This window comes from Notamacropus eugenii, chromosome 3 (assembly GCF_028372415.1).
Source record: "Notamacropus eugenii isolate mMacEug1 chromosome 3, mMacEug1.pri_v2, whole genome shotgun sequence".
Lineage (NCBI taxonomy): Eukaryota > Metazoa > Chordata > Mammalia > Diprotodontia > Macropodidae > Notamacropus > Notamacropus eugenii.
Genome location: NC_092874.1, coordinates 228020246 through 228036187, shown reverse-complemented (window position 1 = coordinate 228036187; position 15942 = coordinate 228020246). Strand labels below are relative to the sequence as shown.

At 40.6% G+C, this 15942-nt stretch overlaps 1 protein-coding gene across 1 annotated transcript; it reads left to right on the top strand.

The window, feature by feature from the left end:
• The first annotated feature begins 805 nt into the window (after nt 1–805).
• LOC140531974 (uncharacterized) lies at nt 806–5684 on the top strand. The gene is made up of 4 exons (XM_072650574.1): nt 806–839; nt 3531–4244; nt 4704–4751; nt 5604–5684. The coding sequence occupies exons 1-4, from the start codon at nt 806–808 to the stop codon at nt 5663–5665; spliced, it is 858 nt and encodes a 285-aa protein (XP_072506675.1). The 3' UTR covers nt 5666–5684.
• The last annotated feature ends 10258 nt before the right edge of the window (nt 5685–15942 follow it).

The following is a 15942-nucleotide window of genomic DNA, read 5'->3' as shown; positions in this document are numbered from 1 at the left end:
CAAAATAGGAATCTCCCTCAAATAATGCCCAACCTCTCTTGTGCTCAAGGAACAGAGTTCAAGGGAATATTTATGTCTTCTCTTAGCAGGACAGGACTGTGGAACTGCTGAACACCCTAAAACCAGACATGATCCTTTTTGCCTTGTAAGACTTTTTTTAACAATTAAATTAATTCAATTTAATTTTTATTTCTAATGTTTTTATTTTATTTTTAATCTGAGGAATAAATTTTCATATCATAGTATAATTAAAAAGATGATTACATATGAAAGTTAGAATACATTATGTACAAGTTGTTATTCCTTTTAAACTAAAATAAATCTATTAGGTGAATTTGTTTCTCAGGATCCCAAAGCCCACTTTTTGAACAATAACCAGAATGTTTCTGGAGGCCAGGGAAAATGCTAAATGAGTAGGAGGTCTCTCTCATCCAGTGCCCTTAGACCTAGTTACTCAGGTAGGCACTCACCCCAGATGCAAGTTTTGAACAAAGCCATAACTGGAAACCTCATAAAAAGGATAACAATTGCTACCAATGTTGGCCATGATCTCCTTGCCAAGAAATTAGGCATCTCCTCCTAACCAATCCTTGTTGACTTGGCAAATGGCTTTAGGCAGATGGAAGGGGAGGGAATTAGGGAGCTTATAGAGGAAGGAGGGTACACACCTGTCTCAATTTCCATTGGCCTTTGAAATCTTTATAACCTCCCTGGCAGACAGGCGGCTCCATCAACATTTCCCCCTTATCCTGAAGAAACCTCTTCATATTTCCTCAGCAAAATGAAGTTCCCAATTCTTCTCCTCATGACTACTCTGGCTGTAGTTCTCATGGGAGCTGGTGAGTATGACCGTGTTCCCCAGTCTATCCCTCAGTAAATGTCTAGGACTCCAAGCAGGATATAAGTCCTGTTTTGCCCACTTCCACTATGAAATAGGACAGTTAGCCATCTGGAGGTCATGTTAACCTTCCCTAAGACCAATCACTGATTCACAGAAAGTGAGATTGAAATGTTATTCAGTCATTTGTCAGAAATTTTTGTCTCCTCGTGACCCCAGTAGGGGATTTATTGGCATAGATACTGAAGTGATTTGCCATTTCTTTTTCCAGCTTATTTTATAGATAAGGAAATAGACAAACAAGTGACTTGCCCAGAGTCAACAGTTAGTAAGTGTCTGAGGCCAGACTGGAACTACAGAAGATGAATCTTTCTGACTCCAAAACTGTCACTCTATTCATGGTTGCCCCTAGCAACCTTTCAAATTGGGGTCTTTAATTAACCTGTTAGGTTAGGAGTCAACAGCCTGTTAAAAGAAAAGAATCATTTACAGAAAAGCCTTAGAATTCGTTTTATTTTAATGGCTACATTCCATTTCATAGCAAAATATGGATATTAAATTATATGCATCTAACTTATTGAAATCTAATTATAATTGGCAATATTCTATGCTGAAATACATGTATATATACACATGTTTCAAATGATGTCAGAGAGATTTTATACCAACCTCCTCCTTGCCACATTTTATGAATTTATATATTGACACAATCCTAGAATCAAAAAACCCAAACATAATTATTCCTTGTCTCCTGAAGGCCCTTGGTGGGATATTCCTACATCAAGTCCCATAAGCATATTAGAATAAAGAGTTTGATAAGCTAGCTGTCCTTGTGAAAGAGATGCCAAGCAAAGCCTTGAAAGAAAGATGTATTTGGAAGGAAGGATATCAAGAGGAGAGATGTAAGTGGATAGAGATGTGGAATGAGCCCAACAAGTAGGGGGAAAGGGATCTTCCCACTTCATAAGAGTTCTCTAAGCCTGGCAGAGCTCTGTTGGGTCTAGATGACTGAGAGGAAGGTTAAAAAGACCAGGGCAAATAACCCCAGGCAAATCACTTAATCTCTCAATGCTTTGGGCAATGCTCTAAGAATATATGTTGTCTCTTTCTCCTGTTCCCAGGAAAGGCTTGACCTACATTGAGAAAAAGAGAGAGAAAGAGACAGACAATGAAAGAGAGAGGAAGGGAAAAGAGAAAGAGAGAAGAATGAATAGAGGAGAGAAAGAAAGAGGGAGAGAAATAAAGAAAGAGGTAGAGGTAGGAAGATGGAGAAAAAGAGAGAAAGAAAAAAGAGAGAAAGAGAGAGGGAAATAGAGAAAGAAAGCGAAGAAGAGAGAGTCAGAGAGAGAGAAAAGAGACACAGAGAAAGAGAAAAGAGGCAGAGAGACAAGACAGGACAGGGAGAAAGAGAGAGAGAGAGATGCTGCAACAAGGAGTTCCCTGCATGAAGAGTCACAGATGCAGAGACAGGGGTCTCTATCCCGTAGAATAGACATGATTGAGATAGATAATAAGCAAGAAATAAAATATTTCTATTATCATGCTTTTTTATTCTCCGACAATCTGATGGCTTCTAAGACAATACAAAGCATAAGATGACATATGTTCTGGAGCTCAGTTTCTCATCCATCCTCAAAGCTAGCAGGAGAAATCCAAATTCTGCAATGAATGGTAGTGAGGACCATTTGTAGATATCTTAATACTGCCATGAAAAGGTATTGCTTAAAAGGAAACCCCGTGGGTGTGGAAATATCCTCTACAAATGAAGGTTGTTAGCACCTTTTCTGAAAATTAGTCTCAAAGAGCTGTCTTAAAGTCCTCAAGGACAGTGGTGGCACAGGGGATAGAGAGTTAGGTCTGGAGTCAGGAAGATCTAAGTACAAATGTGACCTCCAGCACTTACTAGTTGTATGATCCTGGACAAGTCATTTAACCCCATTTGCCTCAATTTCCTTATTTGTAAATGAGTCAGAGAAGTAAATGGCAAAACACTACAGCATCTTTCCAACGAAAGGCCAGTTAATAACTCTATAATGGCCTCTAAGTCTTTATGTGAAAGGAAAATTCAATCAACGTGGCAAACTTCATTGTTACCTTATTTTGTAAATTTGCCACAGCCACCCCAACTTTCAGCAACCACTATACTGATTAGGTCAGCAGCCATCAACAAGGAGACAAGCCCCTTCAGCAGCAAAAAAGATTATAACTTACTGAAGGTTCACATGATGCTTAGCATTTTTTAGCAATAAAGTATTTTTGTAGTGGGGCAGCTAGCTGGTGCCATGGATAGAGTGCCAGGGTTGGAGTCAGGAAAACCTCAGACACTTGCTAGCTGTGAGAGCCTAGGCATGATTTTTTCATTTGCCTTGGTTTTGTCAACTGTAAAATGGGCTAGAAAAGAAAATGGCAAACCACTCCAGTATCTTTGCCAAGAAAACCCCAAATGGACTCACAAAGTCAGATACAAGTGAAAAATGACTAAAAAACAAAAAATTTAATTAAGGCATATATACACATAAATGTATCATAGTGTAAACATAATTTTTATATGCACTAGGAAATAAAAAAGTCATGTGACTCATTTTATTGCAATACTCACTTTATTTTGGTGGTCTGAAACTAAACCAGAAGTATTGCAGAGGTGTGCCTGTACTCCCTGTTCCTACAAAGAAGATAATTCTTTCCCTAAAAGAACAGGCTGCTGCTCTGTCCAAGCAGTTCCTCTCCTCCTGGAGAAGGCCCCCAAAACTCAGGCCCCAGGGAGAGCCTCTTTATTACCTTTTACAGCCTGGCTACTGCCCAGATGCCTTTCAGTCCTCACCTCAAGGTGGGGAGAATTTAAGTATCTTAAAAACTGACTTTGCAGCTGGACAAGATTCTATTACATCAGGCCCAGAGACAACAGCCTCTCCAGAGACAACTGCTGCAGACACAACAGCCTCTCCAGAGACAACTGCGGCAGACACAACAGCCTCTCCAGAGACAACTGCGGCAGACACAACAGCCTCTCCAGAGACAACTGCGGCAGACACAACAGCCTCTCCAGAGACAACTGCGGCAGACACAACAGCCTCTCCAGAGACAACTGCGGCAGACACAACAGCCTCTCCAGAGACAACTGCTGCAGACACAACAGCCTCTCCAGAGACAACTGCTGCAGACACAACAGCCTCTCCAGAGACAACTGCTGCAGACACAACAGCCTCTCCAGAGACAACTGCTGCAGACACAACAGCCTCTCCAGAGACAACTGCTGCAGACACAACAGCCTCTCCAGAGACAACTGCTGCAGACACAACAGCCTCTCCAGAGACAACAGCCTCACACACAACGGCTTCACAGACCACCACTGTCTCTCCAAAGACAACTGCAGCTACCCAGCAGTCAACAAAATCAACCACTAAACGTGAGTATCTAGCTCTATCCTGAACTGGTGTCTCTTGTTCATTTGCCTCTGTGTATGACCCTACATACACACAGTCATGCATGTACTCTAGGGTGGAGTAGGGCAGCAATACTCTCAGATATTACTGATAGTTTGTGGGCTTATGTTTGGGGCATGTGTTGGGAGAAAGAGGAAGCCCGATGACTCCATTTAGAGTCAGGAAGTATGTTTTTAAATCCCACAATTACTAGGTGAGTGATGTTGGGGAAATTGTTTAATTTCTCTGAGCCTCAGTTTCCTCATGTTACAAAATAGATTGGGGGATCTGCAGTGATCACTCTGAAAGAGGGCTTTGCTCACCTTAAAGACGTCATGCTTGAGTAGGTTCTCATGGAGGAGGGGCGTTGAGGAGAAAGGTTTGGGAACTTCTGTCATCCATGAATGGACAACTCTACTAACAGAGTACCAACTAATTCTCAGGTCCAGGATTGATTGGAAGACTCATAACGAAAGGTCAACATATTAGGGGTGAGTATATGCCAAGGTAGGCCCCAGAATGAACCCCTAAATGATTCCCTTCCAAGGCCTGTAACCCTCATCTTCATCCCCTAATATGAATAATCCATTCTCCAAACCTAAGCAAAAGGAATGAACCTATTTTCGAGGGTGAGGATAGCTAAGCCTTTTCTTTGTTGGTCTCTGCATAACATTAGCTTTCAGACATCCCCACGGTCAGTCAATCAATCAACAAACATTGATTAAGCAGGTCTCGTGTGCCCAGGCACTGGGCTAAGCACTGGAGATATGATGGAAAACAAAAACAATCAATAACGTCACAGTCCCTGCCATTAAGGAGCATATATTTGAATGGAGAAAACATATAACTATCTAGGTAAATACAAGACAGAGAGAGATGATGTGAAAGTAATCTGGAAGAGATATGGAACTGGGGATAGCACATAAGGCTTCATGCATAGCTAGGATCTGAACTGAGTCCAGAAGGAAAGCAGGAAAGAGGGCAGAGCTTTCTAGGCATGTAGGGAGGCCAGGGCAGATGCAGAGAGGTAAGAAATGAAGGAACATGAGTGAGGAACTGCAAGGAGAATAGATCCTTTCCAATTCTAAAATGATTCTTGAAATCTACTCCCTTTCTGCAGTTTAACCTGCAGAGCAAGAGGACATCTCCCTTGCCCCTTAGTATGTCCAGTCTGCATCATTCTGGCAACAGCTGTAGGCCTCTACCCCCATCCCTGGGCTCAGTGTGTTACAGGAGGATGGATGGGCCCAGTGAAAGGGAAAGTCTGGGATTCCCAGGGTGGCCCTAAATTCCTCAGCTTCACCTCAAGGCTGTAATCTCATTTCATTTATCTTGCTTTCTAGATAAAGTCAGCAAAAAAGTGGATGACCTAATCAAAAGCTTTCCCTTTCCTTTTAAGTTTTGAAGACGCAAACCTGTAGGAATCATTCCTTAAAAGAATTCCTTAAAGGAAATCACCAAAAAAGTATAGATTCATGAATCTAAACTATTAAACTGGAGCATCAAAACTGCTGTGTGTCTTTACTCAAGGAACTACTGCAAAGAGAGGACACTGGACAGAGGGTTAAGTGGGCATTCCTGCAATTCAGGGAGGGAAATTTCTTTAGAAATATCTGTCCTGTCCCAATCAATTCAAATCGGAAACCTCAGTTACCCAGCTCCTTCACACCCACACAAATGCAGGCATATAATAGACACAGGCAGAAACTAATAAAAAGACAGTTACGTGTTTCCACATGCTACATGTAAACAAAAAGAAGGTACTCAACATTCATACTTCAATCTATTCCAAAATTGAAGGGGGGGAGAGAGAAAGAGAGAGAGAAACAAGAATACAGGGGATGGTTTTGAGAAAGTCCTGAAACTACAGGTGGAGTCTGAGGAATTAAAGGCATTTTGATATAACACAGACTACCCTGACCCTCACTGCCAAAAGGTCAAGTATGTCATATTTGACCTCTCTAGCCCAGAGTTCTTCAATACATTTAAGAGGCTTAGGGATACGCAGACTCTTTGCAAATGGCTCCAAACATTTGGAATTTGGTGTTCCCCACTGTGCCTCAGTACCATTTAGCCACTAAGAGCTGTTAGGTTTTATAAAGAAATATTTACCTCAAACGGAATAATCACAACTATTCAGACATTTTACTCCAACACTTCAACATGAGGAAGGTAATCTTCACACACACACACACACACACACACACACACACACACACAAAACCTTCTACTCTATACCACCTCAGACACTATGGAAGGGGAGGGGGTTAGATATATATCTTAGCTCCAGTCTTATAGAGCCCCATTCCAAGATTAAAGCCTCATTCCCATTTGACCTCCAGTCCTAGGCACATCAAAACTAGCTGACTGCAACATCCTACCTGGAATCTTGCTTCTAAGATCATCATGGTTCAAACACCCAAGTTCTGTCAGGATCACGAAAATTGAAAAGGATAAATGGAAGAGAACACAAACAAACACTCCCACCCTCCCATCCCATTTGCCTAAGCCAGAGTAAAAGAAGGAAAGTGGGAGATGAAAGTCCTTCTTCTCTCACAGTTCATTTCATGACACCCACTTTGTAGGGAAACTGTGATCTCCACCCTCTCAACACAGTAAGAAAGAGTGCATAGAAAATAACATACAGGAAAAAGAATATGTTTCACTCTGGCCAAATTGTATGTCAGAGCCTTTTCCAGAAAGCAGCCAATCAAAGAAGGCTATCCCTACCCATCCTGTAGATGGTGAAGGGGCCTCCATATTGGCTGATCTGGGCATTCCCGGACAACCCTCAATACACATGTCCCTCTGGTTGAAATTTGCCATCCATGGCTAATAGGTTGGAGTGTATTTTTTTTAACATAAACCTTATTCCAAATTCAGAACAGTCCTCTGTGGTCTCTGGAGCAGTATAAGCAACGTCCTTTCACTTGCTTCTCTTAACATGAATTTTCTATTGGTTTGACAAGCAAATGACAATAAGCCAGCACAAATAAGAGAAACAGGCTATATTACACATAGAATATGACATACCTCACCAGTAGTTGATGGAAATATATGTCATTCACAATTCACCTAGAAGTGCTTATAGATTACGTAAGGCAAAGAAAAAAGAAGGCTGCTCATTGTAGAGTTGTGCCTTCCACATCACGACTTTTTTGATTGCAGTTTCAATAAATTGTAGGTCAGTATAAGATATTAAATGAGAATTTTTTAGGAGAATTGCAAAAGCTGCAGATAACACATCAAGGCCAGCAGACACAAAGTCAATGGCCACATACAAAACCCAAATTTTACAATAAGGTCCTGTAAATACCCCATGAAAGAAAAAAAATTCACACATCTCCAGCATGAAGGGAGGGCCAAAATATTTTATGCCAGTTTTTCAGCTCACAGGGGGCATTGTGCCACTCTCCCACTCGAAGTGGAAGAGATCATCGGATTTCAGTTGATAATGCAAAGATAAAGAAAGTGTGCTTGTTAAAGAGGTATAGCAGATAGTGAAGAGATAGATCTTTATCAGTCTAGCTAAACTCACTAAATCAAAGGGAACTACCTGTCAGGCTGGATAATGGAGGGGAACATTGCAGAGATTACTGAAGTCCTCCCCTTTTAAGCAATTAAGTCTTTTTGTACCAATTAGGGAAGCTAAGAAGACAATGAATGGAACCAGCTTTTGCAATTGGCTCATGTGGGAAGCATCCAAAGAAAAATGACAAATAAAGAACAAAATGGATTTATTTATATCCTCCCCAAGATACATTTTGATATTTCCCCAGAACTATTCAGGAAAGTCTCGAAACACCCAATATTTCAATATTATATAGAATCCTGCATGAAAAGACGAAAAGAAAAGTTTTATACACTCAACAAAATAAAACATTTCACAAAATTCCATAATACATTGGCCTATTTTACCTTAACCTTGCAAGGTCTTTCTCAACTCACAAGCAAATGAAAGAGCAATGACAAAGAAAACTGGCTTCTGCGTCAGTCAAAAACCTGGTTCACAGGACTGTTTCCAAACTATAAAAGAATTTCCCTGACAAGGATTCTCAAAATGAGAAAATTGTCATGAGTAGAAACACTTCCAGTGATTCCCTCAAGGCATAAGATCATCCAATTAGGGTCTGTACAAAAAGTGTCCTTTGTGGTACAAGGCACTCCACAATTCTCTAGGTGTCCCTTTAAGCATAAGTGATTCCCAGAGAAGTCCAGACAAATTCTTCTGGGTCTCTGATCTCAAAGGACACGCTAAATATCCCCATGAATCCTTGTTATTGCTAGGGCAAAGCAAAGAAAATTCTATACTCACTCAGCAGGAGATTCACATAAGTACTCTCAGAGAAGTAGCAGAGAATGTCAGCTACTTGTGGATTTTAGTCACAAGCATTTTCACCCTAAGTTGTAAGCCTTTTTGTTTTCACAAAAGGAAAGCTGTCTAGGTCTGCTTCGGAAGGAAGGAAGGAAGGAAGGAAGGAAGGAAGGAAGGAAGGAAGGAAGGAAGGAAGGAAGGAAGGAAGGAAGGAAGGAAGGATGGAAGGTTAAAAGAGAGAGGAAGAGACAGAGAGGGAGAGAAAGAAAAAGATAGAAAGAGGAGGAAAAAATTACGAGAGATGAAGAGGTTAAGAAGAGAGGAAGAAAAAGAGAGAAATAAAAGTGAGAGAGAGAGAGAGAGAGAGTTTCCTCAGCAGGGAGTTCCTGTATCAAGAGTCACAGATACAGAGACAGGGGTCTCTATCCCCCAGAAAAAACGTGAATGAAATAGAAAATAAGCAAGAAATTAAATATTTCTATTACCATACCTTTACTCTCTGACCACCTGATGACTTCCAAGAAAACACAACGAAACCTTACAAAATAGCTGACAACCTCCAGCACTCAGAACCTCCTCTTGCTGGGGTCCCTGCTTCTGCTCCCAGGCTGATTACTTTCCTTATCCAGTCATCCCAGGTAGATGCTCAGGCCTTAGGAGCTGGTAACACAGGACTCGAACTCCTGAGGTCTCTTGTGTTCACCTACACAGTAGGGAGAGACAATGAATATGACTAAAGTGTCTCTGTGCCCAGCAGCCCAAGAGGCAGACTGGAAGTCTACTAAGGTTAAAAGGAAAAGGAGAAATAGCCATTCTAGGTGCCAGCATTCTGATCTCCTTCCCCTCCTCTGACAAAGTTTCTTGTCCCAGAAAATACACAATCTGAGACAACATTGCCTCCCTGTTCTCTTTCATGGTTTCTTGACCACCCTTTCAAAACTTAGTTGGGAGGGACTTTTTTGGGGAAGGTAAGGACAAAGCATTTGGTAGTCATCAACAATTCCTTGAAAGTTCTCCTTGACCTCAAATTATCATCACTCCAGATTCTGAAGTAGAGAAGAATTCAGAATAGAAAAGGGTAGAGGTTACAATCTCTACACTGAGTGAGTGAATGTATTCAATGAATGAATGAATGAATGCTATGGAGTCTTCTAGAGCAGAAAGAAAATTCAGTACTCTCCCAACAATGCCCCCCCTGCATACAGACATACATCACTTAATTTTACTGTGCTTTGCAAATATTGGGGGTTTTTTTGGTTTTTTGTTTTTTCATAAATTGAAGGTGTGTGGCAACTCTGCATTAAGTATCACTTCAATCAGTTCAAAAATCGGTGCCATTTTTTCCAAAAGTGTGTGCTCATATCATATTTCTCTGTCAAATTTGGTATTTCTCACAATATTTTAAAATGTTTTATTATTATTATATCTGTTATGGTGATCTGTTGTCAGTGATCTTTAATGTTACTATTATAATTGCTGTAAGGAACCACAAACTGTACCCAAAGAAGAGGGTGAACTTAGTTGATAAATTTTGTGCATATTCTGACTGCTCCTCCTGGCTGGTCTTCATCTCTCTCCCTCTTCTTGGGCCTCCTTATTCCCTGAGACAAAACAATATTGAAATTAGGCCGATTAATAATCCTCCAATGGCCTCCCAATGTTCAAGTGAAAGGAAGAGTCAATCTATGTGGCAAGTTTCACTGTTATTTCATTTTTAAAATTGCCACAGCTATCCTAACCTTCAGCCACCACTACCCTGATCAGATACATCTTCTTGAGTTCAAATCTGACCTTAGATACTAACTAGTTATGTGACTCTAGGCAAGTATGCTTGGTTTCCTCATCTGTAAAGTGGGCTAGAGAAGAAAATGGCAAACCACTTCAGTATCTTTGCCAAGAATACCTCACAAGGGGGCACAAAGAGTCAGATACAACTCAAAAATGCCTGAACAACAAAATTTTTAATTAAGGTATACACATTGTTTTTTTAGACTTAATACTATTGCACACTTAATAGACTACAACATGGTGCTAACACAACTTTTATATGCACTGAGAAACCAAAAATTCATGTGACTCACTTTATGGAGATATTCACTTTATTGTACTGGTCTAGAACTGAGGTTGCAACATTGCCCAGGTGTATCTATACAATGGTGTATCCTCATTCCTACAAAAGAGACAAGTCTTTCTCCAGAAGAACAGGCTGCTGCTCTGTTCAAGCAGTTCCTCTCCTCCTGGAGAAGGCCCCCAAAACTCAGGCCCCAGGGAGAGCCTCTTTATTACCCTTTACAGCCTGCCTACTGCCCAGATGCCTTTCAGTCCTCACCTCAAGGTGGGGAGAATTTAAGTATCTTAAAAATTGACTTTGCAGGTGGACAGAATTCTGCTACATCAGACCCAGAGACAACAGGCTCAGGAGAGACAACAGCCTCACCATCCACTAGTGTCTGTCCATTGACAACTTCAACTATCTAGCATTCAATAAAATCTACCACTAAAGGTGAGTATCTTACTCTGTCCTGAACAAGTGATGTCTCTTGTTCGTTTTTCTCTGGGTATGGTCTCTAAGGGTGGATAGGGCAACAAAACCTTGGGAAATTTCTGCTACTTTGTGGGCTTGTGGGAAGGCACATTTTGGGAGAAAGAGGCAGCCTGTTCACTCCACTTGGAGTCAGGAAATCTGTTTTTAAATTCCACAATTACTTGTTGAGTGATATTGGGGAAGTTATTTAATTTCTCTGAGCCTCAGTTTCCTTATCTTACAAAAGGAATTCAGGGGGATGATCATTTTCATAAAGGGCTTTGCTCACCTTAAAGAGATCATGCCTCAGTGGATCCTCATGGAGATGGGGCATTGGGGAGAAGGCTTTGGAAATTTCTCCCATCCATGAGTGGGAAGCTCTAGTAACACAACATCAACAAATAATCAGGTCCGGGATTTATTGGAAGCATTGGAATGATGATTCATCATATTAAGGGTGAGTATATCCAAGGGTAGTTCCCAGAATGAACCCTTAAATGATTCCTATTCCAGGACTACAACCTCATCTCTATCCCCTAACATGAATAGTCCATTCTCCAAACATAAGCAAAAGATATGAACCTGTTTTTGAGGGCAAGGATACCTAAGCCTTTTCTTTGTTGGACTCTGCATAACATTAGCTTATAGACATCCCCAAGGACAGTCAGTCAACAAGCATTTATTAAGCAGGTCTTATTTGTCAAGCACCACACTAGGCACTGGAGATAGAATGAAAGGCAAAAACAATCAACAAAATCACAGTCCCTATCCTTAAGGAGCAATATTTGTATGGGGAAAACAACATATAAATACCTAGATGAATGCAAGACATAGAGAAAGATGATATAAAGTAATCTGGAAAGGATCCAGAACTGGGAAGAGCAGGTAAGGTCTCTTGCAGAGCTAGGTTTCTACCTGTGTCTAAAAGGAAGGCAGGGAATAGGGCAAAGCATTCTAGGCATGGACGGAGGCCAAGGCACAGCTAGAGAGGTGGGAGGTGGAGAAACGTGTGAGGAACTGCAAAGAGACCACGTCTAAAATAGTTCTTGTAATCTATTCCCTTTCTGCAGTTTAACCAGCAGAGCAGGAGGATGGGTCCATCACCCCCTAGTCTGTCCAGCCTGCATCATTCTGGCAGTAATTGTGAGCCTCTGTCCCCATCACTGGGCTCAGTGTGGTACAGAAGGGTGGGTGGGCCCAATGCAAGGGAAGGTCTGGGATGACCAAGGTGGCCCTAATTCCCTCAGCTTCACTTCAGAGCCATGATCTCATTCCATTTATCTTTCTTCCAGATAAAATGGATAATAGTATAAAATATCTGCTCCCTCCTTCTTTTCTTGAGTCACGAAGATGCAAACCTATAAGAACCACTCCTTAAAAGGATTCCTTACAAGAAATTATTAAAAATATTTTTTCATGAATCTAAACTTCTAAACCAGAGCATCAAACCTGCTGTGTGTCTTTACTGAAGAAACTGCTGAGAGGGGAAGACCTTGGACAGAGGGTGAAGTGGGCACTCCTGGTATCCAGGGAGGGAAATTTCTTTACAATCCCTGTCATTCCCCAACCTATCTTTGCCATCTGCAGCCTCAGTTTCCCCATCTCCTTACACAAATCTAATAAAAAGAAGTTATCCAGCATTCCTGGTTTAGTTCAATTCTTCCAGTCTTTGCAGATTCTCCCCCAAATCTCAGATAAAAAGTTTACTTCTGGAGAAATCAACCAAGAAACTTTTGGTCAGGGAAGGGGGGGAGGAGAGAGAGAGAGAGAGAGAGAGAGAGAGAGAGATATTGAGGAACAAGAACACAGGGCTGGTTTTGAGAAAGTCCTGAAACTGCTGTGGAACCTGGGGAATTAAAGGCATTTAAATGTAACACAGACCACCCTGACTCTCACTGCCTAAAGATCAAGTATGTTACATTTATTTCACCTCTCTCCCAAAGTTCTCCAGTACCTTTCAGAGGGTTAAAGATAGCTAGACTCTCTGCAAATGGCTCCAACCAGTGAGAATTTCATATTCTCTCCCCAAGTATATGGGGGTCCCTGGAGTGCAAGTTCCATTTAGTCATTAACAGTAAAATTAGTTTTTGTTTGGAAATATTTACTTCAAAAGGTATAATCACAAATACTCAGAAGTGTTTCCCCAACATGAGAAACATAATCTTCACAAATACACACACGCATACACACACACGCACACACACAGAGACACACACATACACACACACAAACACACACACATACACACACACACACACACACACACACACTTCTACTTTGTACTACCTCAGACTCTAGAGAAGTCAATTCCTATAGATCCCCAATCCAAGATCAGATCTTGATGTGGGGAATGTCTGTCAAAAGTCTCTTCTCATTCAGGTCCACCCTCCACTCAACTGCTGATATGACAGGTCATATCATGTCGCACACACACACACATTTCAGGAACTCCATTGACTCCCTGTAACTTTCAGGATTGAATATAAAATCCTGTTTGACTTTAAAAGCCTTCCATAATCTCCTCCCTACCTTTCCAGGCTCTTAAAACCTTATTTCTTGCCCCACTCCCACCTTCATACTCCTTGATGAAGTGCTGTTCCTCAACAAGACATTTCATCTCTTGATTCCTGACATTTTGGATGACAATCCCCATTTATGGAATGTTCTCCCTTCTCATCTGTCTTCTGGTTTCCTTGGCTTCCTCCAAATCACAGGTAAAACTATACCTATCACAGGTGAAACTATAGGAATATTTTCCCAATCCCTCCTAATTCCAATTTGTACTGCATAGAATTTATTTGTACATAGCTGTGTGTACTCCTTCTCCCTGTTTAGACTATGAACTCTGTGAGATCAGGACCTGTCTTTTACCATCCTTGTATCCCCAACAATTAGCACAGCGCCTGGCACACAGTAGGGGCTTAATAAATGTTTACTGATTAACTGACTCGTAGGGGCTTAATAAATGTTTACTGATTAACTGACTCAGTAATGATAAGAGCGATAATTCTGACACTCCCTTCATTGTAGGGTGAGCTTTGGGAAGGTGCAACACAAATATGAGCTCTCACAAATATTATGTCACCTAAAACATCTTACCTATTATTTCAATTATTTCTGTTCAGACCGCATCTCCTCAGCTATATTGTAATCTTCTTGAAGATGGAGACAGCTCTGAATTGCAATATATAACCCAGTGTTTTGCACACATTAAATGAATCAAATAAGTGAATAAATGATATAGGGCCTAGAAGAACAAAGAAGACGGGTTCTCTAACACATGCTAGATATCTAAGCAAATGGGATAATTTCTTCCCTAAAAGGATTCCATCAAAACTGCTAGAGAATGCAAATTACTCCTACTATAGAAAAGGTCCTCCAACACATGGTCGCAGCCAGAAATCAGGCACAAACACCTCTGCCCATGATCATTTCCCAGATGGCTCCATTCCCCTCAGATCAATCACCCAGCCTGCTTTCACTAGCTACCAAAGACCAGGAGGATTCAAGCCTCTTAGACTCTCACAAAAGTCATTGTCTCAACTATCATCTGAAAATAAAACCGTGATTTGACCAGTTAGTGTCTTTTGCATTCACACTGAGTTCCAGCTCAGCAGCCAAGCAAAAAGTTTTCTTTTACCACTCAACAAGCAAATAACGATCAAGAATACCTGTATGTGCTATGAAGTGAATACTTGGTCTTTTCCATTGCACATCATTACATAAATTTAAAAGCTGCCTCACCAAATCCCCATGAAGATCCTCTGCAGATGTTCCCAGGACTCAGCCCACATTCAGTAGCTACTTAGAATGGAATTTCTTTTCCTAACCCATCTATTCTTGCAGAGTTTTATTACTAATATGCAAAGAAGTTAATGGTTTTAAGAAATTGTTTATATACCCTACTTATTGTTTCAATAAATATGAGTTGAATCTCCAAGGTTCTCTGAATATAACAAATCTAAAGGCAAATCACTTAACACTGTTGGTCTCAGTTTCCTCATCTGTAAAATGAACTGGAGAAGGAAATGGCAAACTACTCCAGTATCTTTGCCAAGAAAACCTCAAATGGGGTCATGAAAAATCAGACATTGCTTTAAAAGGACTGAAAAGAGATAAAACATAATAGAAGTTGTCAACTCTAAAGTTGCTTCCTCCTTGCCTATGCATATTATCAAAATTGCTTTTCATGTTTCTTGCTGCTATAGCAATATTTCTAGCTATACTATAATATTTAGCATACTAAATATTAGTGGTGGCAACCTCATTACTCCTAAACTTCTTAGAAATATCTCTCATGTTTCTTCAGTAAATATTTTCCTGGTATTTGGGGGATTTTTACAAAGATTTTTTTTCAAAATTATTTATTTATATTTCATTTTCACCATCCACTTTTATAAGATGGCATGCAAAAGGAAACAAGGTGAGAAAAAAAGCGAGGGGTGGGGGGGAATAGTATGTTTCTATCTGCAATCAGACTTCATACTTCTGTCTCTGGTAAGGGATGGCATTTTCTATCATGAATCTTTTGGAATTGTCTTAGATCACAACATTGCTCAGAAGAGCTAAGTCTAACAAAGTCGGTCGTTGCATACTGCTGCTATTATCATGTACAATGTTCTCCTGGTTCTGTTCACTTCACTCAATATCAGTTCATATGTCTTTCCAGGTTTCTATGAAGTCTGCCTGCTCATCATTTCTTATAGCACAATAGTATTCCATTACATTCATATACCACAACTTGTTCAGCCATTCCCCCATTGAGGGGCATCCCCTCAATTTCCGACTCTTGGCCACTACCAAAAGAACTGCTGTAAATATTTTTGTACATATGGGTCCCTTT

Excerpts from the sequence above, each read along its gene's own strand:
- LOC140531974 (XM_072650574.1), top strand. The coding sequence starts at position 806 with ATGACTACTCTGGCTGTAGTTCTCATGGGAGCTG. Across the intron at positions 4,245-4,703 it reads AACAAAATCAACCACTAAAC|GTCCAGGATTGATTGGAAGA; the intron begins GTGAGTATCTAG and ends ACTAATTCTCAG. Across the intron at positions 4,752-5,603 it reads GAAAGGTCAACATATTAGGG|ATAAAGTCAGCAAAAAAGTG; the intron begins GTGAGTATATGC and ends CTTGCTTTCTAG.